At 38.4% G+C, this 27,910-nt stretch overlaps 1 protein-coding gene across 2 annotated transcripts in view; it reads right to left on the bottom strand.

Annotated features, from left to right (window-relative positions):
• Nucleotides 1–26,933, bottom strand: part of RASGRP1 (RAS guanyl releasing protein 1) — a 38,622-nt gene extending 11,689 nt beyond the window's left edge. The window contains exons 1-8 of one of the 2 annotated variants that reach the window (XM_054275950.1): nucleotides 26,779–26,933; nucleotides 24,388–24,557; nucleotides 10,893–10,998; nucleotides 8,698–8,760; nucleotides 7,485–7,616; nucleotides 6,264–6,417; nucleotides 3,015–3,188; nucleotides 1,579–1,695 (exon numbers count right to left, since the gene is read on the bottom strand). In XM_054275950.1, coding sequence (XP_054131925.1) covers nucleotides 1,579–1,695; nucleotides 3,015–3,188; nucleotides 6,264–6,417; nucleotides 7,485–7,616; nucleotides 8,698–8,760; nucleotides 10,893–10,998; nucleotides 24,388–24,557; nucleotides 26,779–26,810 — 948 coding nt within the window. In that variant the 5' untranslated portion in view covers nucleotides 26,811–26,933. Of the gene's footprint in view, nucleotides 1–1,578; nucleotides 1,696–3,014; nucleotides 3,189–6,263; nucleotides 6,418–7,484; nucleotides 7,617–8,697; nucleotides 8,761–10,892; nucleotides 10,999–24,387; nucleotides 24,558–25,694; nucleotides 25,760–26,778 lie in introns of those variants that run through there. The other variant, XM_054275949.1, reaches the window with a different exon arrangement.
• Between the last annotated feature and the right edge of the window lie 977 nt (nucleotides 26,934–27,910).

Raw genomic sequence — 27,910 nt, 5'->3', positions numbered from 1 at the left:
AAAAAATTACAATACTTCGAATGACATCTAGGTATTCTAGATTTCCTACTCCCATAAATTAGGTACTAATATGTATTTATAGATGGTTAATTTATAGCCTAATCTATACTGCTGGTCTCCTTACACTCCCCATTTAGTCAAATGAAAAGAGATGATTATCTTGAATCAGGGGGATCTGAATGCAGTCAATGTGTAAGCATAGCACAAGCTCTCTGACATTCATAAGAGCAGCCATCTTCACATTCAAATCTGGAATGCATTCTCTGACTTCCAGGACACCAGCTGGAATTTCTGGAGAGGTCCTGGCAGTGAAATCCTGTGCTGTGCCATGATCCCATCATGGTGTGATCAGAATGGTTCAAGGTATTACACTTGTCTGTTTAAGAACATTTTTTCCATGGAAATGAATTAGAAACAGAATCTTGGGTTTTTTATAAAGGCCAAACTAATCTTCAGTCTAGCAGTATAAATATTTCCCTTGCTTAAAATTATACAGGTACAAAATTGACTCATTAACATAATAAAATCCATGGACTAATGTCTTCTCTGGGAAATTCCTGTCAAAGTTCTCCATTTGTAACCTTTGCAAACTGTTTGACGTAGTTAAACCTCGAAGTGTGAGGTTTACAAGTCATTAATTACCAGACTTTTATTGCCTGTTTTCTATTAGCACCTGTATACAATTTCTTGAAACAAAAAGTTATTCAAATGATGTGCACAGATGCAGACCTTAAAATGACAAAATTCGAAAAATATGTTTCTAAAATAAGCTTTCTAACTGATTTTATAGATTCTGATAGCTGTAAAAATTTCCACTGAGAGGTTACACTTCAGGTCGAGATATGCACTGTTTATTTGTTTATTTAGGCTGATCATACTGTGATCAAAACACGCTCATTATTTACCTTCATGGATTCTTTCAGGCCCCAAAAGAAGAAAGTATCTTATTCTCTTAAGAAGTCTCTTAAGAAGCCACATGAATGCTTAAGAAGCATTGCTAAAAAATATGCCTTCCTTTCCCTTTTTAATGGCTTTCAATGGTATTTCACAAGAATTTAACTGGAAATTAAAACAGATTCCTAACAGTCCACCATACCATGTGTGCATTAGGGCTAAATTTGTTCGAGTCTAAATTAAATAAAACCTGTCAAATGGAAAGATCAGATGAACAAAATCAGTCCTTTCACTCAAAGTCAGAGCTCTGTGCTAGCATTTTACAGATTAAGGATGATCAATGTTACTACAGAAGACAATAGTTTGGTTTTCAAGTGTTCACTTTGTTTTCATATGTGAATATTATTTTGTACTACTGCATGTAAATGAAAGTGCAGCTCATGACATCTGAGGCTAAAGGAGAAACTTTAGAAAATCTATACAAGTCTTGAAGAAAGGTGGGATTGCAAGAAGTGTAGGAGTAACTGGTGATGTAGAGATGAAATAATCAATAGAAACCCTTCAAAACCAAAGCAATTTTTGTTCTTTGTTTCCATCTTATCCAACAAAGGTTACTTTTAGTGTGTGCAGTGACAAAAAAAGTTAAAGGTTCTCTTATTTGTAAAACTTAGAAGCAATACCAACCTTAATTACATCATGAGGAACACATGAGCTTGTTTCCTTGAGCCTGGAAATGGAACTGTGACAGAGACCTCCTATCACTGCCATTAATGTGTTAAAATTCTGCAGCTGGTGGAGCTTCTGTGTTCACACACAAAAAAAAAAATAGATCAGTATAAATTAAAGGTTTAGGTTATTCAATGTGCACATCCAAATTTTAATTTCCTCTGTTGTCTTCCTCCAAAGTCTTACAAGTTTGTGCCATTTGACTTCATGTATTTTGGTGATGAGCTATGATTTTACTAGGTGTAACATGAACTTACTCTACTGTTATTAAATCAAATATTAAATTTTCAGATACAGTAAGTCTTCAAAGTACCTCCTCAGTACTTCCCCCTGAAGCCCCAAAACAGATATGAGTTAAAACATGGAATGTAAAACATTCGAAGAAAGCTTAGCACTTAGGAAACATATAGAGCAATAAATCAGTTAAGGCATGGAACACTATGACAAGAAAGAGAGATAGGGATAGGGGAACTGATGGGCTAAGCGTGTTCAGAGCCAACAAAGTCAAACTAACCCTAATAGCCTTGCCAAGCCATGGGACCAAGCCAAGTACACCGGGAATTGGCCATACTAGGATAGGAGTTCAAAAGTTTAAGGAGGAAGACTCATCAGGTGACCCCTGCCCACGATGAAGGCAACCGGAATGACCACCAAAATGATCCTCAAAAGAGATGTCTCCGCCCACGCTCCGCCCACACCACGCCTCTTATGAATATGTATGCAAAAACATGATTATGCATGTGATATGATGTAACTTCATAATCAAAACTGTATAAAAGGCTTACTTCGGTTATGAGATACTCAGAAATCCCTTTTGTGATTTCTCCGATGCGTCGTAATAAAATACCTCCTGTCTATGCTGACTTAAATTGAGTCTCTTAGGCAGTTATTCTCGCCTTTTGGGGCAAAATTCGGCATCACCCCTTTTCCCACAATCTACCCCAAGTACGAAACACTGCCTATTATCTTTGTTATGACTGCAGTTTAATTAGTATGCAAAGAATACAAACAGGACCCTAGCTCTCTTTTTATCCAGAAAGGTGTTTCTGGTGGAATGCTTCTAATTACAGCCAAAGCCATCAGGGTCTCCCATGCTTTGGTAAGCTTCACAGCCACAGCTGGGAATCTCACATGCTGATTCAAAAGCAAGTCCAGTTTTACAGTGAAAATAATTTCTTCAGAATGAAATGAGAAAGTCCTGGTGCCACAACACTAATATCTGAACACTTCGTAAGACAGCACACACACAGAAATGCACATGTGGTGTGCATGAACCACCAGAGCAGTGCCAACATTCCCAGCTCACCCTACAGTAGTAGTATGGGAAGAGCAGAAAAAAGGGCTGCATCAGATAAAGACAAAATAAACAGCAAACATGCTAGATTTTAACTGACCTGTGCAACATGGATAAACTTGATGAACACTTCAGCCCGAAGCTGTGGTGTTGGTCTGCTCAGAACCATTAGCTGCACCCACTGAGAGATACCATTGCAAAGAGAAATTGATCTTTCCATTGTTGGGTTCTCTTTCACACAACTATTCACAATGTAGTTCTGATAATCTGAGAACTTAAACAAACAAAAGAAGCATAAATGAAAATTAATGTAGTTTCATTTGCCTCATGATCTGTGCGTGGACAGAGGTCTGCTTTGCAAATGAAATATACACCATATCTTTTACACCTGAACTATCCATAAAACTGAAATCTTTCCTTTGTAAAAGCTTTGTTAAGTTGAAAGCAGGGGCTTCCACGAACTGAATTAACTGAAAGCTTCTTTTTGCCATTGAAAGCTTCTTTTTGCCATATCTCAGAAGTCTTGGCTCTTATAAATCCCAGGATGAACAGAACTGGGGCTTTCCTCCCGGCCTCAGTGGCTTCACAGATTCATTGACTTCTATTGGGAAGGTTAAACAGAACTTAAATTGTAATCTAATAACTCAGTTTAAGGGAATTCAGCGTTCAGTTCATGTATTCTGTAGCTGGGGCACACTTCTGAACTAAGCTACACTAATACAAAAAGCAAGTTCAATGGGACTAATACAAAACTGAGATAAGACTATTAAGAGTGAGGCTGCAGATTCCTTAATACTTTTGATACAACTTGTGAGATTCTTTTATTTAATCAAGACAATCTAAAATTGTTCAGTAGATACCTGTAACACAATTTTTTTTTTAAGCCATTCTTACATTAAGATTAAAGAGAAGAAATAATTTGCTTTTGTTAAACAGAATTTTTATTCATTCTGTTGATTTATTCATTAACAAAAATACACAAGAATTTGAATAATCAGAAAACATTACATGGGATTTTTATATCCATTCTTTAATATAACCACTAATATCTTACCAAAACCACTCATAGCTGTAAGAGATATACATTCCTCTCCACAGAAATATGTGGAATAGCACTGATCTTCAAGCAAAGGTCAGGCTGTTGTTTGTTTCTTACACTCCCTCCCTCATCTTCTTGCAACTTTTTTAATTTTTTCCATCGGTTTAATAAGAACTACTAGCACTTTCAAAGCAGATGACAGCAGACACCTCTAGATTTGTCCTTATTAAATTAAAAATGGAAGAAATATTAGTAATAAGTAGAGCTATCTCTGAGATTACACAGTACTTACATTACAATTATTCTTTGAATTTTGAACTCCAGCCAGGTTTGGCTGGATCTGAAAATTTAAGCAACTACTCTATAAGATAGATAATTTTTCAATTTTCGACTACATAATTATGAACTTCATAGCAGTTTCAGTACAACTACGAATCAGTATATATTTTTTTCTCATCAGTAATCTCCTTCAGAAAACTTTGGGGTTTTTTTTTAAATCCCGAAGAAATTAATCTCTAAAATGCTACTTGAAAGTTTTGAATTAATTGTGGTACACAAATAATTTGAAGTCAACTATAACAAGCTTGTTAGTGGCAGATATACTAAAGTAGTTTAGGTATTTAAATATTGCTCGAGTCTGTTATTGTGATGATTAACTTAAGAGCCTCAACAAGAATCCAGAATCCAGATTCTTACAAAAGACTGTGGCCTCCCTGTACTTTATGACTAGTGATTAAAATACTTTCCAAGCACCAGCATGCCTCCAGCCCTTACTCTGTGAGCACCACTCCTTGCATTCTAATTTGCTGCAAGATGGATGGTATCTCATGGAAGATTTTGCTGTATCCTGTGTATGTGATCAAATATTCCCTTCTGACTTTCAAATGCCCAGGCCTTTAAATAGTTATTCCAGGGATTAATAACACAGCTGGTCATTTTCAATCTTTCTCCTGGTGTATGATGCCACATTAGAACAACAAAAGGATTCTGCAGCTTAGCACATCTGAGGTTTAGATATATACTCTGCAAAGGTTTAATTAATATAACTAATTATTAATTACATATAATTTTCTGACCCAAAGTCTTGGTATGCTCAATTTATACAAAAACATATGCAGGTACCCTGTATATCAAATGTATACATGCATGTAACTGTAGGAACTCCATGACACATCTGACACTCTGACTAAAATCATACTTGTTATACTCATTAATTACCTTACATCTGCACAGAGGCTTTGAAAATGGTAAGTTATATAAGCTTTGCATATTATTACTGCCTACAGGCAGCAATCTGTGCATGACTTCAGTTCTACAGCTTTTTGAGTTTAATGCAAAACACAGAGTCACGTACTGTCAGCTCAAAACAAAGTACATGAAAACACGACTGTGAAATCTTCCACCACCTAGTGAGAGCCCCTTTTCTTGCATAGGTTCAGCTTCATATTGTAGTGGCACCAAAAAAACCCACTGAAACCAACTAAATAACAAGAAACAGCAAAAAAACCCCAAAAAACCAACCCACTAAAAAAATAACTTTGCTTTCAGTCTTATTTACAGACTTTGCAACCCTTCTAGATTTTGGTCCCTAACATTCACTTTTCCATGTGTAAACTGTATCAGGTTTGAAAAGAGGCAATGTTGTACCATACAGTGATGCAAGTGAAGCCAAGGTGCATAGGGAAGTTTGCATCTTATCAGCTACACACATGACTGAGCAAAAAATATCTTGGATAAATCCTTAAAAATTGTTTCTGTATATGAAAGCATAATAAAATATGTTTAACCTCCTTATATTAAAAATGGCGTTTTCTAAAGTGCTTTCTTAGCTCTGGTCTTTATTTTGTTATGCACAATCAAAAAAGGCAAGCAGAGTCCAGCACAATCCACTAATCACTGCACAGGACTGCTGCACTGATCACTACAGCCACAGGAGGTTAGCATTCTAGGAGAATATTCCAAGTTTTCCTGTTCTTGTGTCCAATGGCATCCCTTGTTCTAACAAAACGAGCTTCTTTGGAAGACTTTCTCCTCTTCCTTCCAACTGATCTTGCCCCAGCTCTCCCACAGTTGAGATTCATTCTCTCACTCTCATATGCTTGTAGCAGAAGGGTATTTACTCAGAATCTAAGTTACACTGGCCACCTTCAATACTAGTAAAGTAAAAGAGTCTGAAAACAGACTCAGTATGTGCAACATCTCGTTTGGCAGAGTTAATCCTGTACTGTTACCTCTGCCATATTTCCTATGTCTTTCCCATATTTGCTTAATATAAATAAATAATTACATAAATAAATAAAAATAACTTACTGATATTCTTCGGAAAGACTTAAACTCAAGATAGGTAAGATGGTCTGACAGCTCCTCTGGCTCAAGGTGATCAAAAAGAAGTGAGACTTTCCGTTTCTTACTGGTGTTGGCCTTTACACGCTGTGTCAGCTTTCTAGACCAATCCCTAGAATTTCTTTTAAAACACAATTACTCCAAGTTATTTACTGAAGAGCAAAATTTTCCTCTTTCCCTAAGTCAGAGGTAACATTGTTTTCATGCCTTACTGCAGTAAAAACTGAATTATTTGAATTTCAAAACAGCAAACTCCTTTCATGCATTAGAGATTATATGACAAAATATTATTGTTAGTCTTTATTGTATTGATGTAGCACTTGAAGTACACTAGAACTGTCTTACTGAACAGCATGAGAGTCTATATAATTTCTGCAATCAGTTCTACATTTTTAGAATAGCTATCTGTAACTTTGTCTTCATTGAACACATCCAGAGTTCCTCCATTTAATAATCCTTAGATTTAATTCAGCAACCTCTATGAACTGTCTCCGTTTGCTATTGACCCATAGAGTAATAAAATGCATTTCAATTTGAAATACTAAATGTCCTCTTTCATAACCAGATGTAAAATGTATGCTAAATTCTGCTCTGCTTTAGCCAGTGCATTTCCAAAGTACAAACTGACGCTTGTTTTGCCAGTTGTACTGTTCCACAGAACTATCTCACTCTCATGTAACAGGGAAATGTCTTCCCAAGAAAGAACTATGTGATGTACAGCTCTAGGACTTATTCTTGTCACAACAAGTATTTTATAACCAAAATCATCTAAACAGTGTCAAGAGTCTGACAATGTAACAAACTATATCCTTACTTACCTTTGTTGCTAAAATATAAACATACTTTTTTACCTCATGTGTTACCCATTCAAATTTTATTCTCCTTTTTCAGTGATTTCAAGTGATCTCACAAAACCATTAGGCATCTATAAATTTTCTAATTTCCCTGGAGAGGGTAAAACCTGGCTGTCATAGAGAATCAGCCCAAAGTCTACACTGCAGCTAAATTCAACCTAAGCCATTCTTGAAAGGCATTCTGTTCTACTACATAACATATATTTCATCTGTAATGAAGTATAAACTCTTGTAAGGACAGCTAACATATGACTTATGAGAGATATTATAATCAAATAAAGGAAATTCAGAGCAGAGGTTTGTTTTCTGAGTATATTGAGACTTTGACACTCACATTTGAGATGTGTCAATTAGACGACAATGTAACTCCTCACCATTAGCTCGAACCACTTCTTGAAATTCCTCCATAGCTGTGGATAGTTTAGAGTCCATTTTGAACATAATCCAAAATTCTGTAATCCAATACCTATTAAAATTAAAACACACACACACACCGAAAAAAAAAAAAATGTTTTGATTTAGTTAGGCTGAAATTTAGTATGAGCCTGTATGGGTTGAAATGTTCCTTTGGTCAATTCAGGTCAGCTGTTCCAGCTGTGTCTCCTCCCAGCCTCAAGCTCACCCCCAGCCCACTTTTGGCAGGGAAAGATGTGAAACAGAAGGCATTGATGCTGTGCAATCACTCTTCAACAAGAGGTAAAATAATGCTGGGTTTTACTCACAGATTCAACACACAGCATTATAGAGGCTGCTATAAAGAAAATTACTTCCATCCCAGACAGACATAGTACCCAGCACTATACATGTAAAAACCTGTGCTTGTGGGAAAAATGGAAATGCACATTTTTAGGTATGCATGTAAGTATGAATTTGCCTGGAAGCAAAAATGTTACCAGATCTCGCAAAGTACTAAAGCATGTTGACATAACCAATGATAATCTGCTCTGAGATAATAAAATCATCACAATTTAAAACAAATTCTACTCCCCTGTTACTAATAATTTCCCCCTTTCTGTAAAAAAGACATATCCTCAATCTATTAGAGCTGAATATTCTCCCTCTCTTCTGTTTTCTCTAAACTGAGATATCAAACTTTATTATACTTAATAGGTAAAAATTAGAGTGTTTCAGGACCACTACAAGTAGAAGTACTAAGGAGAATTACCTACCAAATGCACTAGAGCTTTGCTTAGTATAAAAGTATCAGCAATATCCCACTTAATTTTTAATAGACCTATATAATAATATTAGGCGCATTTCTACAATTTCCTGAGCTCTGTCAATATTCACAGATGTTTAAGATACAGATTCATACAGACTCAGTTCAAAACTGTGACCTGAGAACTCTTGCACTGATTTAAGCAGATCTGCTAAATGCCAGTTGGACCTTTCTGTGTAGAGCTGCTAAAGTGAACCTTGAAAAGCTGAAGCAGAATACCTGTTTCTCTTTTTTATGTGAATTTCAGACATGCAAAAACATATTTATATACGTCACATAGATAACTGCAAGCTAACAACTAATAGCTAGCAACCAGGAATATACTTACCTCACAAAATAGCATATCTTCACACACAGCATGGAAGAGTTATTTTCTAAAGCATTAAGATAGGTAGAAAACTGTTAAGGAAAACCACATCCATTCACATAAGATGTAAAATAAAACATGCTTGATACTTCTCAATCTTATTCTTATTGCTGTAAGCAATAAGAATCATCCTGCTGATGGCAAATATTATATCAGATTAGGGTTTTACATAAGTATATACAAAGTATATACAAAGTATATCCCCAGGTTGCTACCAAAGTTTATTGTAACTATGACTACTATGAGTAATACTGGTGCTGTTGCCAGAGTACTGAGTAGCGTCAACCAGCAAAGGGACTCTGTTTTCTACATGTTTCTTTGCAATATGCCTCAAAATTTCTCATAAAACTCGTGCAATGACAGATGTCATTAAAAATTGAAATATTCATACCAAATTTATCAATCCATTTATGAAGCAATCCTTTTCAGCTAATTCACTGGAGACTTAAAAAAAAGGCATTTTTCTTTTAAACATAACCAGTTGTTGACAATGGCAGAGCAAAATGTAACATGCCTCTCCATAGTAACCTCACCTTTCTAGCTACACAACAGTTTTCACTTTATTTGCTCTGGCAACTGAAAGAAACAACCATATTTTTAGTCTATTAGCTCTTTAAAACATGTTTTGATATCATAGGCAATGTCTGTGGATGTCATGGAAAATCCACGTTGAAAAATCTATTATGCATGTCTTGATTCTTCTGATGGAGGTGACATACATATTTTCAGGCCTGAAAAACACAATGTAATGAAAATACCTTGTGGATCCACTCAAAATCCAATTGCAATTAACTGCAGCCTAAATCTACCACATCTGAGGGGACATGCCATCTCCCCTTTCAGCATGCTTACACTATGCTGACTACAGAACTGGCGAAGTCTGAGTAAGTTCCCAAGTATTTTTAAGGGCTCCTCTCTGAATGACTAAAATTAGATGACTTACAAAGAACTTGTAACCACCTGAAATCACTCTCATAATTTAGGGGATGGGAAATGGTGCAACTGGAACAGTTGCAAGGTTTTGCGAAATACAAGAGCTCCGAATACCTGATCCATTCAAAACTGTCTACAACTTTCAATGTCTTTACAGGGAGCTACACACAGAGTTAAAAACCAAGCTTCCAAAATATGCAAGTCTAATAAAAGTTTGAACTGTTTTTCTGGTTGTAGAAAATGTTACATCTCAGAAAGAAGATGCAAGCGCTGCCTTTGCTGCATTTTCCAAGAGCCCAGGAGCCTAAGTGAAACACAACACTACACCACAGCTGTAGCTTAGCACACTTGATCCAACACCTGCCATTAGAGAAGCAGCAAGACAGTCCTGCTACAGACAGACAGTCAGTGTTCCAGTAATGCTCTGTTGTAAGGATGCTGCTTGTAAATGCCTGGAAGATACAGAGTTTGAGGAAAGAAAAGATTATTAAATTGAATTGCACCAAAATTGGATGGAGATTCTTAGCATGACAGGTCTCCATCCTGTACTGTGCTCATCTAATTAGGAGTCAATATTTTGTAAAGCTAAGAGGACAGTAACATATTCCACAAATAAAAATTCCAAAGAAAGGCTAGTATTGTGAATATGATCTAGTAGTTACATTGTGAAAAACCTAATGAGCCAGAAACACACATATATGAGTCCAGGCAGTCAACTCAAAATGGGAACAAATAGAAAGGAAAAGCTTATGATTTATTTCAGCAATTTTGAGTGCATGTGAGAGAAATAATTTTCATTGAAAATTTTCACACCTTGATGATACAGTTTTGTTCTTTACTCTTTGACTTGATAGTGAACAGAGAGAGACACAAATCCAAAACTTAGATCCAGGTTCACAGTACCTAATTGAAGTGCCTACATTCATCCAACACCTGCTAGATATTCCCTCCCCAGCCAACAGAGGGTGGTTTATCCTACTTAAAACCTGACTTGGAGTTTCCCTTTTTCCTCTCTGTATAACAAGCTAAACCTGACAAACAAAAAACGCCAACCCTAAACCAAACAAAAGCACACCATACAACCAAAAACTGTGAAGAACAAGTATACAGAATAATTAGTAGAATACTAATACACCCATAGATTAAATATCCTCTACTTACCCATCTCAGACTTGTCTGGCTATCAAGCTACCTTAAAAGCAGGTGAAGATTACAAAGGATATAGATCAACGAGTTTCTGAAGCATGTCTGCAGAGGAGATGAAAAACTGATGCATGGCCAGAATTATTTTTAGCAGCTGGTTGTTTTGACATGCATTTCCTTCTAAATCTAAAAAACAAAAAGGATTATTCATATTGAAATCTTGCTATACCTTCATAAACAATTTTCAACAGGCTTTCTCAGAATCCTAATTCTAATCAGGTCTGTTCACGTATGCCATTTCAAAGATAGCAGCAACTCACTAATTTAGGGAGTGCATACTTTTTCTAGTGAGAGCCATATAACAACTACTATATTTCACTGCTGCTGTGTTTGGAAGACCCTTAAAAATAAGAAAAAAAAAAGACAAACAAAAAAGCATATGTGTCTCAAAAGTAATCAGAATCAGAACACCCAGATAATTATACATGATTATCTAAGCCCAGCAATGCACTTAAAATCTTAGCTTTAGGCATATGAATATAAACTTGGAAACAAATCATTGAACTGCAGAGCAAAATAGTTGTTACTGATCCATCTCAGCCAGCCATTGGTATGACTACAGTTAACAAACAGAACAGCAATATTCTCAATTGTTTGTGAGCCTTTTTGTACAGATGACACACAACACCAGAGTGCACACACAGCATAGGATCACAGATGTGCATAGATGCACATGGAATGAGATACAACATATGCTAGAAACCCTGTTAGAGGTTAACCTGTGCACACTCCCTGTCCTGGACTTAAGTGTACTGCACATCAATTTGAACTATGCAGTACAGAGATTTCAGCAGAAGGACTTTAGACTACATCTGTCTTCTGGGTTTTTCCATATGTCAAAAAGATGAAGGACAAGAAATGTAGCAGAACACTTTTAAAAGTTTCCATTGCTGCAACAAACAGTAGTGAAAGTGCTTGTAAATTTTAACTGACAACGTGCTCCCACAGCCAGGCATAAGAGAACCTAAGTAGCTTGAATGGAAATTTGACACCCTTTCAAATACAAAAGAAAATTTATCTTCCCGAATAATTTTAAATAGATTAACCTCTATGGAAATAAATGTAGTTCTCTCTTTAAAAAGCAGCAGCAGGAACAAGATAGAGAAGCAAAGCATAATACAGCAAAATGGAAGAGGGATGTGAAACAGCAGATTTCCAGCATATGAAATGACATCTACTGCTAGGGAAGGCAGGGAGAAGGCACTTTAACTTGCACATCGCCAAAATGGAACTTGAAACAGCCCATTTGCAAAACAAGATAATCCACATTAGTTACTGGGTAACAATTTCCATGCCCTTCTACAGGAAAATACCAAATGTATCTACCTTCAGTGGTATGCACAAAGGAAAAGTCTGCCTGTCCTACTGCACCATGAATGAGAGCAGGAGCATGAAATAGACCCCAAGTAACAGGAAGTTCTTGATCTGACTTTTGACTTATGCTATGAGTTCTGTTTTACAGCATGAGCCAAAGTTTATGTGTTCCTTGTTTGTGATCACACAAAATTTCATTCCTTACTGAAAGAATCCTTCTGAGATATAAACTGCCTAGGTATTACAGCATGAGCTCTGAGGGCAAACCAGCAAGTTATTCAGCTAGAGAAGTGGGAAATTTGATGAGGGAGGCTGGAACATTAAGAATAAATACTTAATCAGGCCTTTAGTATTTGGCATTTTGTACCCTTTGAGTGTCTTCACGAAGAGTAAAATTATTTTAGGCATTGCACTCAGAGGCCTGTATCAGTTTTCTCCCTTTGGCAAAACTTGGTGTTCTGCCAGAGGCTCCATCCACTACCTCCTGTTTAATCAGGAAAACAGTTCAGTACATGCTTAACGTGGAAGCCAAATGGATGTGTGCACACATACTCTTAAGAATATACAGCTTCCTGTAAGTGCTCAATATAGATCATTTCCAGACAACAAAGACAAAAAATAACGCTCTCTCTCCCTTAGCACTTTCATTGTGTGCAAAATCCTCTGCTGTGACATAACACAGGTATCACTTGGCCACAGGGTCCCATTTGAATTTTTGTTTTCTAGAAGGTCTCTCTTCCATTTAGCTTTATCATGTCACAAAGGTACAGAGAAAAACAGTATGTTCTGCTTACTATGAGTACTTAAGCCAACACATTTATGGTGTTTTCCTGCATAATGAAAGTGTATTTATGCTTCACCACATCCAGACCTAATTATCTTGCAACACAGATACACTTCATTACGATGGCATGCAACTATTTTGCACACATTAAAGCAATACGAAGTTTGGGGCTATCTGTTCTCTCATCCAAGTAAAAGGCTTGCCTTCATAAAAAACACCCATTGTATTCATGGTGGCTTAAAAAACAAAATAAACACTCTGCAAAAATAAATATAAATGTTCCCAGTACAGTTGAGCACTGAACAGAAGCCTGCATGAACTGTACCAGCACACAATTTACAATGGTAAAGCATCTTGCACAAATGGTGGAGCCAGCAAGAGTGCTGGCCTGACTGTGCTGCAATTGTGCCTCTGAGTGCCTCTGCAGCACTCTCCTGAACCCCCAGCAGTTTGTTTAAAACTCCTTTTCATTTCCGTTTGTATACCTGCTTCTAACCACACAGCCTACTGAGCAAAACCACCGAGTGAACACTAACTAAAGTGCAATGGGTGTGTTTCAGTTAGTCAATTTACATTAAAGAAAGCTGAAAATTACTGCAAAAGCCTTAGCTCTGTCTCACTAGAGCAAAATACAAATAACCAACTAGTTATTTGTTGCATGTTTTTCTCCTGTAAATTCCCTTACCGTACTAAGATTTTTAATAAATTTACTCTGAAACAAAAAAATAAAGCAGAAGTTGAATATACTTTTCCAGCATTTAACTCCATAAGTGAAAACACAATGACAGTTAATGATTAGTATTTTACGATCCATGTAGCAGCACAAAGCCACTAAAAACTACAATTACAGAAGTTCCATTTCTTATGTGAGACTCAGAACACACAAGGGCAAGAACCCTCTAATTTAGGCCCATCAGCCACTCTGTTGCATGATCCAATGAGTGACTCCTCGCAATCTGTGATTTAGAAATAGCTTAAGTATCTCTAGGTCCTTGAATGCTTTAGAGAAACAAATTGCTCAAAAGTCCATAAGCAAGGCTTTAAGAGCAAACTACCTGCTTTTCACCAGGTCCTGATGGCCACGAGCCTGTGGTAAATATACTTAACAGAAAGAATCTGTTCAGCAGAGATCACTGTACTGAGACCTTCCCTCTGATGCACGAAGGCAATGATAAGGCAGCAGTAAGAATGCCAAGGATGTCCTAACCAAACTGAATTTTGTAGGAAAGAAAAGCTAGCTTTTCTAGGTCTAAGAGGCCCTTATTTCATAAGCACCATCTTTACTTCATAAGCAGGTTCCAACTGTATCACCTAGAGTACAATTTGAAATGAATCAGAAGTGAATCACAGAGCACTGACATCACATGATCAGTGACTAAGCTACTAAGAACACGAATAAGTTCTTGTAAACTCCCTTATGTCTTTCAGTGGTTATCAAAATGCAGAAAACAATGCAGTGCAAGAAAGTATCAAGCAATTGCCAGAAGATAAGTGCAAAGCTGAAAGTCGTGGGTTGCTATTCTGATGTGCCACATAGAATTCTTCAAGACCTCTGCATTTTTTTTCCAGCAGTTTAAAGAACACAGCGTGAGGATGGTGCTATAAATGTCTGCAAAGATTATTAAGTCAACCTGCCATCTGAAAACTGAGGGAACTTATGTTCTTAAGGTCTCAAGGTTTCAAAGACCTTGAGAAATCACACAGACATGTAAGAAATATGCAGATACATGTGGGAGTACATGGTAGGGTTTAGTGACTGAAATGAAACAGCCATAAGTCAATGCATCTGTCCCACATGTGAGGTGCAGTACTGCAAGAAAACTTTAAAATGGCTAGAAGCAACCAAAACTAAATAAAATAGTTCATAAGTGTTTTACAGATACTTCCTGGAAATTCCATTTACAAACAGGAAACAGTCTGTTCCCCTTCAGCTTAAAACTTAAGCAACCCATAGTAGCCTTCTTACTCCATGCTTACTACTTCTGTGTTGGAATTTGATATACCCTGTAACAGAGCTAGTCATTTAACTACCTTCATTAAATTGAATATATTTGGCCAGAATCAGATTCATAAGAAGCCACCATTCTCCAAATCAGTTATGACACCATCATTGAGGGTCAGCAAGCAGACTTAACTTAAACTAATTTTTTAATGACAGCTGAATGCTCAGTTGATGGCACATATCAGGGCTAGGAGCCAATATATTGTATTCTGCTGCTCCAATACAGAAACAGCTTTCTCAAAATCTCACTTCAGAACCAGTTTAATTTGTTCTCAAAATTCTACAGTAATGAGGACTTCACAGCTTTTGTAGGTGACTAATTCCAATGCTTGAGTTTCTCTATCATTTAAGAGGTCTCCTTTTGGTCTAATCAAATATTTCAGGCAACTTGGGCTGCTTAAGCCTAGACTCCAGCAGACAGAAAAAAATTTCTTTTCCTTATCAATATATTTTCTCTGTTTAAGGGTTGCATCCCTCATCTCTATTCTGAGCTAAGAAACATCAAATTTGTCTTTTCTTTATTCCTCAGAGGCAAGGTTTTCTAGCTCTCTGGTCAACTTTGATGCTGTTTTCTGAACCCTTTGTAGCTCACACCATTAAGAGGAAAAACTGAATATAATACTACAGAGGATATCTTAGCACCAGAGTTAGAATATTATTCTTAATACCCCTTGCATAATACCTTTCTACACACCTACATTTTAATGTAAGCAAATGTATAATGTATATACAGAAAATATGAAAGTACACACATCCCTCCATGTACACAGAGTTTCTGCGGTGATACAATATCATTATTGTAATTAATACCATTTTCAGTTTTAAAGTCCCTCTTCACAATGAGATCCTTTTCTGCAGAAATGCTGTATTTGAAGGACTTCACCATACCATTTTTACAGCTGATGACTCTAAGTAGAACTTTGTACTCGTCCTTAGTGATTTTTTTCTTTGTTTCAAATCATTAAGTACTTAATATCTTTCAGAAATAATATAACTTAATAAGAATGTTCTTGCAAAGGTGACACAGTAATAAGGTAATAGAATGCTTTTTTTAGTTTTAGCTGCAGCAGAAAGCTGGTGGAATATTGAGCTCTCCAGCTTCCATTTAATTCTGCACAGAATGATGGAATTCCCCCTCATGCCACAAGAGTTACATGATGTTTAGCAGACAACATCAAAAAGCTCAGGGAATTGCACCAAAGTTTTGGATTCATTTGTGTCTTTTTAAATTGGCTTATTGCCCATATATGTCTGCAACTATTGAGTTTTACATACATTTATTTACACAAGTAATCGATCTTAGGAAGAAATGCTCCAAAACTAAACCTAGAAGAAATCAGTATTTTCCTGAGAGGAAAAGCTCCACTACTTTGTGATCAATCCTGCACCAACAGCTCTATAAACAAAACAAGTTAACAAAAATGTTAGAAGCAACCCCATAAAGTTGCTGTTTCTTCAAGTCTATTCCATTTAAACTCCCTACAGAATAGAGGAGGGGGGAACCCACTCCTGTTCCTCCAAATACTCATAAACAATGCAGATATATCCAAGACAAAATGGGGATAATATGTATCCAAAAAGAATAATGAGACTGTTTTGTGTGAGGGTAGGGAACATTAGGGGAGAGAAATCTCCAGGGGAAATCATTACCCTCTCTCAGAAACAGCTTTTGGAAAGCTACATCTTGCAGAAAGAGCTCTAGGTGGGTAATTCTTTGAAATAAAAACAAGGAGATAAAAGCTCTTGTCAAAGGGAAATGGGATGATTTTCCGAAATTAAAACGTACTTTGAGAGAAACCAAAAGCAATGTGGGTGGAAAGCATTCCATTAGCCTTGGAAATTCAGATGAGGTACACAGAAGAAGACAAAAAGTTTGCACACACGGATGCACACCACACATCTTTCTACACCATATTTAAAATATTGATTTTAGCAAATTTAGATGCAAACTTTTTAATAAAATAGTATTTTTCTCCAAAGCCTACAAAACATAATTTGAGTACTCAAGACTTTTTCCAAAGCTTTAAGTCATGATGCTGGAGCCATGTGAATTTTTTGAGCTGCAGGCAACTCCTGAATAATTCAAGTGTAATGCTTGGCAACACAGCTGTGCCAGCACAGGCACTGATGGATAGGAGAAAAACAGACTCCCAGAACAGAACCAGAAACTGCTGAGGCCAGTGTCCCTGTCTGACCACTGAGCCCAGATGTGTGCTTAACCCTTACTCTGCAGTGTTCTACAAGAAGCTTCCCTCTGAGGGCATGACTGATCCTGGGCAGTCAGTCACCACATCCAGGGAAGCAGGAAGCCTGTCCCACCAAAGGGTCAAACTGCAACACACTAGCAGACACCAAGCTGCTTGCCTCTCAGGGGCTTGAAGGAGCTGCAGATCCCTTGGATCCCACTTCATGACCTCGATTTTCATTAGTGCTGCATGCTCCAGCTCTAATCCTGCTCTAATATTCCTCACTGACCATGTCACTCACATACCTAAGCTTCCTAGTCTTGGCATTAACTTCTAGGTATACTTCTGGAACTGGTGTTTACAGACTATGGCAAACCAAGCCCTAACCCAGCAGCTGGGGACGCCTTCTCACACTGCCCCAGCAGCAAGGAGGCTGCACAGACAGCCTGAACAGCTGACCCCAGCTGAGCAATGGATATTTTGTGTCATACCACGAAATGTGTAGCATTTAAAAACAGGCTGCAACTTTGTCAGGGCTGCTGTTGCTTGGGCACTGTCTGGGTATCAGCTGGCTGGTGATGGGCAATTAGAATATTTTGCATTGCTAAATAATAGTTATACTGATTTTTCCTGAAGTTATATTCAGATGCAAGAAGATAGAATTTGCAGTCATATCCCAGTAGTAAATATAAGTAAATAAGAGACTGCATTATAAAGAAGAAAGCCTAAGTTTTCTTCATTTTGATTTATTGCTTACTTCTTGGCTTTGAAAAATTATATTGAAAAAGTGAAGTCAAATTTGCTAAATAGAACTCTATAATATATGTATAAAGAAATCTAAAAGTTCCTTGTCTTTGGGAAAATTTTTTCACAGACATCAGGTTAAAAAAGAAATCATTTTCATTTTGGTACAACCACAATTAACTTTAATAGTTAGCTAAACAGCACTTAGAATTCTCCAGAGCAGTAACTACTTTTCTCTTCCCACAATGTCATGCATTCTACAGAGCAGTAATGACTCTTTTGTTCCCACAATGTCATTAATTGATCATTAACATAGTTTCTGTTGCCAAGCAATAGGAAGGTTTCTGCACTGTATTTGACCAAATAGCACTCAGATTACTTAACACACAGTGATCAACAGCAGTTTCTCACAGAACAGCATCGTGGATAAAACTTAACACCTTGGGGGGAACTGGAGACCTCAACATTCAGCTCAGGCGTCAAGAGAAGGGATAGAACCCTGCAAGTTTGTGCAGCATGAGAAAAAACCAGGTGATTGTTCAGGCAAACCTGAGAGGAAAAAAGCAAATGGCAACAGTTGCATTCTGTGGGTGTGCATATGCACACCTTGAAAGAATTTATTGCCTTTGAATCAGAATTCTATGTAAGAATTTGTTATATAGTAAATTTGATAAATAGAGAAACGCAGTAATTGAACTGTGATTGTTTTAGTAGTTAATTGTATGCTTGAACTAGACTGGAAGAACGTATTTAAGTTCAAAATAGAGTGAGTTTTTCCAGACAACTGATATGGGAAAAATGGGATAGTTTTCATTTTTTTCTGTATTTTAGAGGAGAAAATGCCTACAGCTCTACAGAGGGAACTGTAACTTGCCTGGTTTGTTGTTTGTAAGATGGATGCAATATATATCTGACTCTCAAAGAATTCCTAAGTCTCAATATGTTTTTTACATTATATTGATATGAGCAATATAAAGACATTATCAGTTCACATAACTACACAACTCAATAATACAGTTATTTTTTATTCCAGAAAATGTGAACCATGATTACTTTTTAGGTAGCTTACACCTAAGAGGCCACCAGCACCAGCACCTTTGTGAGATTTTTTGGTTTCTATCAAAACACTTCTGTGGCATCTTTCATCCAAATTAGTCTGAATGTAGTTTCCAGTGTTTCTAAGGTTTGTTTACAAACATGTCACTTTATTACACATTAAGGCAACAAGCTAGTTTAGCACAGATCAAACACTGCAGAACAACTTCACATCACAACCTACTCCTAGACCTAGCTTTCTATGACTTTTACGACTATTAGAAGTTGCAAATTGCACTAGGTTCACATAAATCCTATTAAGAACATTGCTAATCTTTGAAGTTGTAATTTTCCACTTCCTTTAAGTCCTCTATGGATTAAAACTGACAAATATGTATAAACAAGAAGCTCCATTGCAAACAGTTTATCACGGATGAGATTTTACATGGAATTATGCTACGTGGTCTCAGAAATATTTTTGTTGCTTTCCTAAAGCCCTTTACTTACACCTCTTCAAAGAAACCAAACACAGGGACACTGCACTGTGACATGCATTTGAAGATGATACTTCTTGATCTCTTTTTAACTGAAGTGTCTGAGTTGTAGGATAAGCATATGTCATCCATGTGCTACAGTAAACATACTTCCAGCACTCAAATGTAAGAGGCAAAGAGTAAGATCTTGTACTCAGAGGTTAAGGACAAAAACTCCTTCATAACAATAACATCTGGAGCTCTTACAGAATTCTCAGCTTTTAAATGATCCTCAGATCTTTTTAGCAAGACGTATTTGAATAAACGATGGCTTTCAAGTGCACTCTTGGAATTGTTTGTTAGGTAATTCCAGGTAACATTTCAAGACTTTACTACAGACAAAAGAAGGAGATATCAAATTGGCACTATGTTGAAGACACCTGTTGTCCTGATTGCAATAGAGTCTTTAAACACTTGTAAAAACAATTTAAACAAATATTCTGTGTGGGCAAGGAGAAGGCTCTCTGACCCTACATGGTTTATAAGCTTGAATGCATGTTAAAACAGCCCACTGGATCTTTGAAAGGTATGTTTCTTTAAAAAATCAGCACCCTTAAACTTTACTCTAGATTAAAAAAGTAGATTTATAAGATAAAAATAGACATAGTCGAAGAAAACAAACAGGGACCTCTTACCATGCACTAACATATTGTGAAGGATCAAAACAAAAGTAATTTCTAGATTAGAAATTGACTTCAAAACACATATTCAGAATTTCAAGTTTACAGTTGCATGAGGATAGCCTAGGGTATCATGATAAATGTCACGAACATTTAGCAGATATAAAATTAACATATTAGGTATCCAGTGAAGGGAACACTGCTAATACATTTTTCCTCTCTGATCTGTAACACTTTCTGAGCTAAATATATGTTATTCTTTTATGTAGTGTCACAAAGATTGCTATAAGAACTAGACATAAAAGTATGGCTGTGCTACTAAGCAGATGCTTCCTGTGTTCCACTGACCTGCCAGCAAACTAGACCTAACTCTGCTGGCTTCAACAACAAAGCTGATAGACTTAAATACCTTCACAACTAGCAACAAAATAAGAGACAAAGCCATACTGACTTTCAGAGAACTGTCTGCCAGTCAAAAGTACATTTTCTGTGGCATTTCATGTGCTACATAATGGGAAAAAAATGGATGCAGGTGGTTAAACTCACTGTTTATTGTGAAATTCCACTCCAGAATCACAGTCACTAATGAAGATTTCCTTCAGAATAAATTATCTCCCTCTTGAAGCTGTCATATTCTGGGCCAAGATCTATTAACTACTTCTTTGCTTCCCTGAACTTACAACTTAAGCCATTTTGTTGCCAATGGAAAATCTACTTTTGATTATCTCTTTATGAGCTTTTTGTTCAGGATTAGTAGTGAAGTTAGATTCAGTGCAATCTAACCTTTCTGCAGCTACTGTCTTTTCTAGTTTTTAAAATCATTTTACCCTACCTCCTGCTCTTCCTCTCTATGCACTCTCTTCCTTCCTTTCTTTCTTTCTTCCTTCTTTCCTTTCTTTCTCTTTTCCTCCCCTTCTTTTCTAGGCAATCAGGTGTGATGCATTTATTTGTGCTCTACAATTCTTGTCAATCCAGATCATAGCAGTAACACCATCCTGTAGCTACTTATAATGTTGGAAGGTCTTCTGAGATAGACTTTGGAACATGTTTTGAATCACTCTCCTGTATAACCAAATATCTTCTCTTAAAACTGGTGAGAGTGGTTTCAAGTCTCCACATATCTTCTCCTAAGAAAGGACCAATATTCCTTTCTAAGACACTTCCAACATTCAATCTCTCATCATGCTATTTTTTCCCAAACTCCTGCCTTCACTTACATCCTTGCTTTTTTGTTGCCTTTACTTTTGGCAATTCATTTGCAGGATGATTCATCTTCATCATCCTGATTCAAATTTCCATGGAACTTGAAGAAACCTCTACTTTTAGCATCTCCTCATCATGCTGTTGAATAAACACTGGCATGATGTACTCTTTCAGATGTAGTGACCACCTACATGACTTCAAATTACCTCTTAAGCCCCTCATTGTTTCTGTCACTAAGGCACACGACTGTCATTCATCAGTCCAAGCTAAAGAAGACCAAGTTTGAGAGAGGTGAAAGAGCACACATACTAATCACCCCAAAGCAGGATTTTAAGTTAACTGCACTGACTAAGCTTTTGGATTAACTTGGCTTTCCTAACAAAGTCTTTCCTCTTGGAACCCCTTTATAATAATGCAGCAAAGTTGTCTCACTTTTAACTACAATTTAGCATATTCCCATCCTCCTTTCTTCTACCAATCCATGTTGTAAGATAAACTACAACAATCAATACAACAAGAATCAATACAAACTTGCAGTCTGTGTTCTCCACAGCTGTGTATGTACTGATACTTAATACCTTCTTGGTTAGACCGTCTTGTGATATTCTCTGCATATACATTAAAAGGCTGCCAACTTCTTACACACCATTGTTGATCACAGCCTCTCTTACACACTGTTTGCTTTCTCCAAACTTCTATAATTGAGTCCAGGAGTATAAACCCAGCTGCATCCATTACAGAGGAATTGTATTTGTACACATAGCATGTGCAGCAAGTGCAGTATAATGCTAACAAGATGCAGTACATATTCTGAAACATGATACATCATCATCACTATCTACTGCCTCTTGTTCTCCTTAAGACTAGACAGCAAATAAACCAATGGCTTTTTTCAGAAAGTAAACTTCAAATGTACAATGTCTTGGGAGGGATTCTGTACTTTAAACATTTAAATAAAAGTTACTCAAATCACAATAATGACTTTATAGAATAATATACAAAATATTATAGGTCAGCATATCCAAGACTGAAGATAAAATCTCAGCCTAAACAGAACTATCAGCATAGAGGTTAGAAGATTTCAGTATATCCATATATGCATGGAAAGAAATTTGCTCAATCATTCAGATTCCTTGTAATCATTCTGCAGTTATGCTTTTTTCCCACCATTTTGCTCCTTGCCCCTAACCCTCTTCAAAATCTCAGATTAAAGAATTTTTATCTCTTCCTTTATTGGCACAATAATGTGAATGAATTTTGCACTGGTTTTGCTGATAGAACAAGAGCCTTCTTTAATGAACTTTATTATGCAAGTTACCTAGTGTTGTAGCAGCTGTATTTTTATTTAAATATCTTAATGGGAAGTTCCAACATAGCATAAGAACATGCATGATTTCATGGAAGATGTATAAATACAGACACTACTATGAATTGTCCAATTAAGGCTCTAAGCCTCTGCAGCACACAACATGATTTCAGCAGTCCTTAGTGAGTTATAATGACGTTTGCTGATGCACTACAGTTCACCTTGCTCAACTTATGTAAAGCTTGTCAAGGGTCAGGAAAACCCTACCTAGTGGATTACAGTAAATTTTCTAGCTGAAGTGTGAAACCCTTAAGAAAGATTCACACACATGTGTTGCTGAACTGCAAAGGTACTTTTCTTCATTACCTCAGTCCTTTTAATGTACTGATGCTCAGCAATTTGAGAACACCTAAGCATGTCTATATAGCTATACAGAGTATTAGCCAAAAATAATCTCCTACTCAGGGTTTCACCTGCACTACTTTAAATCAATCACTTTAATAACTATACTATAATTTTATAATGTTACATTTATATTACTGTTTTTTCATTAAAATGTGGAGACATTAATATTGGTCAAGTAGTCACAATATTACAGCTACCTGAAAGCCTTATGCTTTAGATATCTTATCCCCCTGCTACTGAAATGAAACTTATTTATATATATCAATCAACATTTGTTGAGGAATTAGGGCTTTACAGAAATTCAGTGTTTTCACAATAATGAATTGGAGAAGAAAAGAAGCAAAAAAGAGACAAGATTTACTAACAATTACATGTTTCACCAGCTTTTCTCAGACATCCATTTCTCTGCTCATGCTGATTAGAAGGCTTTAAAGTTAAAAAAACCCTCGTTTTAAACAAATGTGAAAGATTAGTCATTGTTTACACAGTATTTATGCACTGTACCAGTAGATCAGCACGATGTGTTACTATTTAACTATATAGATAATTATTTTAGAGCTGAGTGGGTGTTCAAGTACATTTATCTTCTAAGGACTACTTCTGAAACTAAGACTTTCCCACATATACTTTGGGAGTAGCTCAAAGCCCTGAAAGACTCAGCATTAACAAACAGATGCACTACTTATAAGCAAATTATTCAGAATCACTTTAAGTGTCTTCAGTAATAACATTTTAATAATATTGAATATAAACACACTTACTAATGAAAAAGCTGCAAAGGGAAACTAGGGGTACACAGCTCAGGCAATGGTTACACTTACCCATACTTCAATTCTTATTGTAAAAAGACAAGTAGATAATTGATACATTTAAAAAATGCAGTTGTGGTTTCTGTTTGGACTCTTTCCTCTTATAAAGAAACAACTTGAAATCTATACTGATAATGCAAAAAGCAATCCAGTGTTATCTCACCTAGCCTAAAAATAACCCTTCTTGTTTAAAAATGTTTAATATTAACATATTGCTTACACGCATTATGAGAATGTTATTGTAATATACAAAAATATATTGATAACTTGCTGAAGTTTACAAAATTGGTATTTAACAAAAGTACTCTCGGAAGTGTAGATGATTGCAATTTGTCCGGTTCCCTCAAGAACAAGCAGTAGTTACTCTAATCTCTCAGCATATATTACACACATCTGCATAAACACATCCATCAACTAACAATACAATCACCTGTAGCACAGACAATTCTCAGCTAACACCATTCGACTTCACCAATAAATGTATTTAATTCCCTATAGGAAACACCGCCAACAGAAACATAACCATAGACATAGAAACAAATTAATTTGCCTCTAAAAACCTCCAGGCACTCACCAAAAGACTGAATGCAGGTTTCAAGAAGGTCTTCCAAAGTGGCTCCTTTGGCTAGGTGCCCCAAGGGCACCATCATGACCTGAGTATGGTTTGAGAGGCTGTGACAGTGGCTGGTCTGCTGCAGCTCCAGCGCTGATTCAGGGGCAGTGCTGCATGCTTGGGCAGGCTGCCTAGGAGAAAGCACAACAGTGAAGTAAATACAAGATAGAGTGGCAAATTTTACATTGCACGGGAAAGGAGGAAAGATTTAAAGGACAATTAACTCTTTCTAGTTGGGTTGCTGAAATACATAACCCTCCCACTTGATATGTACACCAAACGGACTGCTCAGTAAGTGACTTTTTTTCTGCTAAATGTGAGTTGCAGAGCACATGGTCATAGAGCTCCCTGAATGATCTGTCAGGATTATCAGCAGTCTTGTCTGTTTGTTGGAGAGTATGCAATAACCTACCATCAGATGTCTGTGTCCACCAAAAGTAAAGGAGCAAAAAAATACTAAACACATTGGAAAACACCTGACTAGCTTTATTAATTTAATCTGAGAAGTCACTGTTAAGTAAACAAAATATCAGCACAACCTAATAGTGGAGTATTTCACAACCAAAACAATTATATTAATTTGCATCTATTCAATACTATTATTTCCTAGGTTGCTTTAAAATAGTATACATGAGCAAATAAATGTATTTAATAACAATGGTAAATAAGACCAAAATAAAGCACATATCTAATTTTAGTCTTGTGTTTTACTCGTATAATAGCTTTGCTGCAAGAATATGTATGTTTATGGATAATATTAAAGGCTATTCATTGCTTGCACACAAGTTCATATTTCTGTATCAAATAGTAAATTGGAACAATATTGTATTAATGAAAAGTGATTTAATATATTTGCCTGCAAATACCAGGAACCACTGGAAGATCTGACTTGAGAGTATAACCATACAGCTTGCAAAATAACAACAAGCACTGCCATTTCATTGAAACTTGAGTTTATTTCAGGGACTCCTGAAATTTCAGGGATCCTCTGGGTTTATTTCAGACACTCCACAGCCTTCCTAAACAAGTGACTCCAGTGTCTTTAAGGTGCTATCACATAACTTTTCTTGGAACACTATGCAAGACTCTAATAGTCGCAGGAAGAAAAGGCATAGAATTTCCTCCAGCGTGTTTTACATAGAGAGAGTGGAAATAAATTCACAGATATCCCTGAATAGGCACTACTGCATGAAGTTAAAAAAATGCATGCCTTATGAAGACAGACAGGACCCTACCTCATCCCTGTCGGAGTCCAGCCTCATCCTTACCTTTCCATCTCACTTGAATGCTGGGGAAGCCACAAAATTGACCACAGTGTCATTTACAACCCAACACTGATCCCAGCCTCCATAATTTCAAATTCAGGAAAATACACACCTGACCCTTCAGAGGCAATACTCATCACTGAGCTCCTACGTAGTTAGGCTGACAGTAGCTGACACACAAATATTCTCTACCCTTCCCCCTTTTTCTCAATTTCCCTCTTAGCTTTGTGATCTGACTTCCTGTTCTCATATAAAAAGAACAAGGGCCTGATCAGCTTTCAGTGTTTTCTTTTTACAAGCTTAAGCCCCTCTCCTAGCTTTATTCGTGCCTCTTCAACATAGGGCAGAGGATCCCAGCAAGTAGCAAAAAAGTAAGAGTTAAAGCAGAAGATATTTCGAGTTAAGGCACAAGATATTTCAGGCTTTGACAACACCCATGAAAAAACCTGAAGTTTCCACACCTGAAAGCAGTTTACAGTTTCACTGTGGCCGACTTGGCCATGCTGGACAGGCAAAGCTCAGCCGGTGGCACCTCTGGTTATTCCTCAGAACAGATCCTCTCGCAGCAGCCACCCGACATGACAGACGAAAGGGGGACTGAGGTGCAGCGGGGGGACGCCTGCCCTGCATTTCCACTGCACACCCTTGGCGGTGGGGCGGACATCACAAATAAGTGACCATGCCAGGCTGACTGAGCCCGAAGCAGGTGCCGCCTGCCCGGCGGGCCGGTGCCAGCCGCGTTCCCGGCCGCGCCGCGCCGCAGGTAACCGAGCCCGGGCGGCGCTCAGCCGGCACCGTAACGTGAGGCTCCTCCACCTGCGCTGACCCGCCTGCTCGGCCACACCGGCATCCCAAACGGCGAAACAAAATCCTCCCCCGCACACTCCCTCCCGCGCTTCTTTCCCCTCCCTGTCCCGCTCGGGAGGACCCGGCCGGCCCCGCAGTGCCACCCCCGTGCCCCACGGAAGCCCCCGCTCGCCCCACCGCCCCGGCGGGCACCGCACGCTCTCAGGCGTGACACCGACCCCGGCGCCCTCCGCCGCGGGGAGCGGAGCGACGGGGGCATAAAGCAGCACGGCAAACTCACTGGTTTTCTCTCCTCTTGCCTAAGGTCCCCATGCCGGTCCCAGTGGCAGCTCCGCCGCCCGGCAGGCTCTGCCGGCAGCGCAGGGAGCGGGGCTGCGCGGGGCGGAGGAGGCCGGGCGGAGCGGTGCGGCCCCCAGCATCGCCTCCTCCCTCCCGCCTCGCCGCGCTCCCGCTCCCGTCTCGCCTCGGGAGGAGTCTGAAACCGATTCAAGTAGGGCAGCGACGGCGGCGGCCGCCACCCGTGACGAGCGCTGGCGGAGATCTTATCGGCAGGAGGAAGTACTGAGCTGGGGCTGCTCTTCTCTGAAGCCGCCGACTTTACTAGGTACCCGCACACGCTCGCACCGCCCAGCTCTGAAGCCGCCACAACTTTTTTCCACGGCACCATCTCGGCCCGGCCCGGCCCGGCAGGACAGGAGCTGCCCTGCCCTCGCCTCCCCTCCCGGCTCCCAGAGCGGGCTGCTCCGAGCCGCCGGGCTCCCGCGTGGCTGGGCCCGGGCGCGGCTGCAGCGAGGGGCGAGGCCGGCCCGGCCCCTCCGCCGCCGGCCCGGTGTGCGGGCGGGGGGCCCGGCTCGGGCCCGGCTCACCGCGAGGGGCCCGGCTCATGCGGCTCGCCCGTGGGACACCGGCTGGCCCACCTAGCGAGCCTCTGTGCCGTGCTGAGGTGGGGGCACAAATCTGAGGTGCCCACGTTCATGATTGCCATTTTAAAGGCTAATCCTGCGCCTTACGCTGTCCCTCCAGTTTAACTGCAGAGCAAGGAGAGGGGCCGCAGTGGTTTTCATGGTTCTTGTATCACCATTAGGAGTTTATGAGTGCTCTTCCAACTCAACGTTGTCAACTTTTCCGCTTCTGAAAAGAAATGGCCAGGCAAGAAATCTGAAAGGGCAAAGTCACCCTATATCTTGTAACCGAAATTTGCCCAAATGGTCAAAATACAGTACAAAATACAGGGTTCCGGAGATGCTGCATTATCATAGTTTTGGAGCTCAGTTTATGTTTTTAAACATGACTTCGTCATCACAATGCCAATGTGCCTCACACCAAGATTCAGACAGATTTCATAAACTGGTTCTTTAATTCTAAGACTAACTGACAAGGTTCAGATATTCAAAGTAATTTTCTGCCAACAA

This window comes from Melozone crissalis, unplaced genomic scaffold (genome assembly GCF_028551555.1).
Source record: "Melozone crissalis strain CALT ecotype California unplaced genomic scaffold, PUWL_Pcris_2 ptg000018l_1, whole genome shotgun sequence".
In the NCBI taxonomy this organism is placed as follows: domain Eukaryota; kingdom Metazoa; phylum Chordata; class Aves; order Passeriformes; family Passerellidae; genus Melozone; species Melozone crissalis.
The sequence above is the reverse complement of the archived record's forward strand: the minus strand, read 5'-3'. Positions and strand labels throughout refer to the sequence as shown.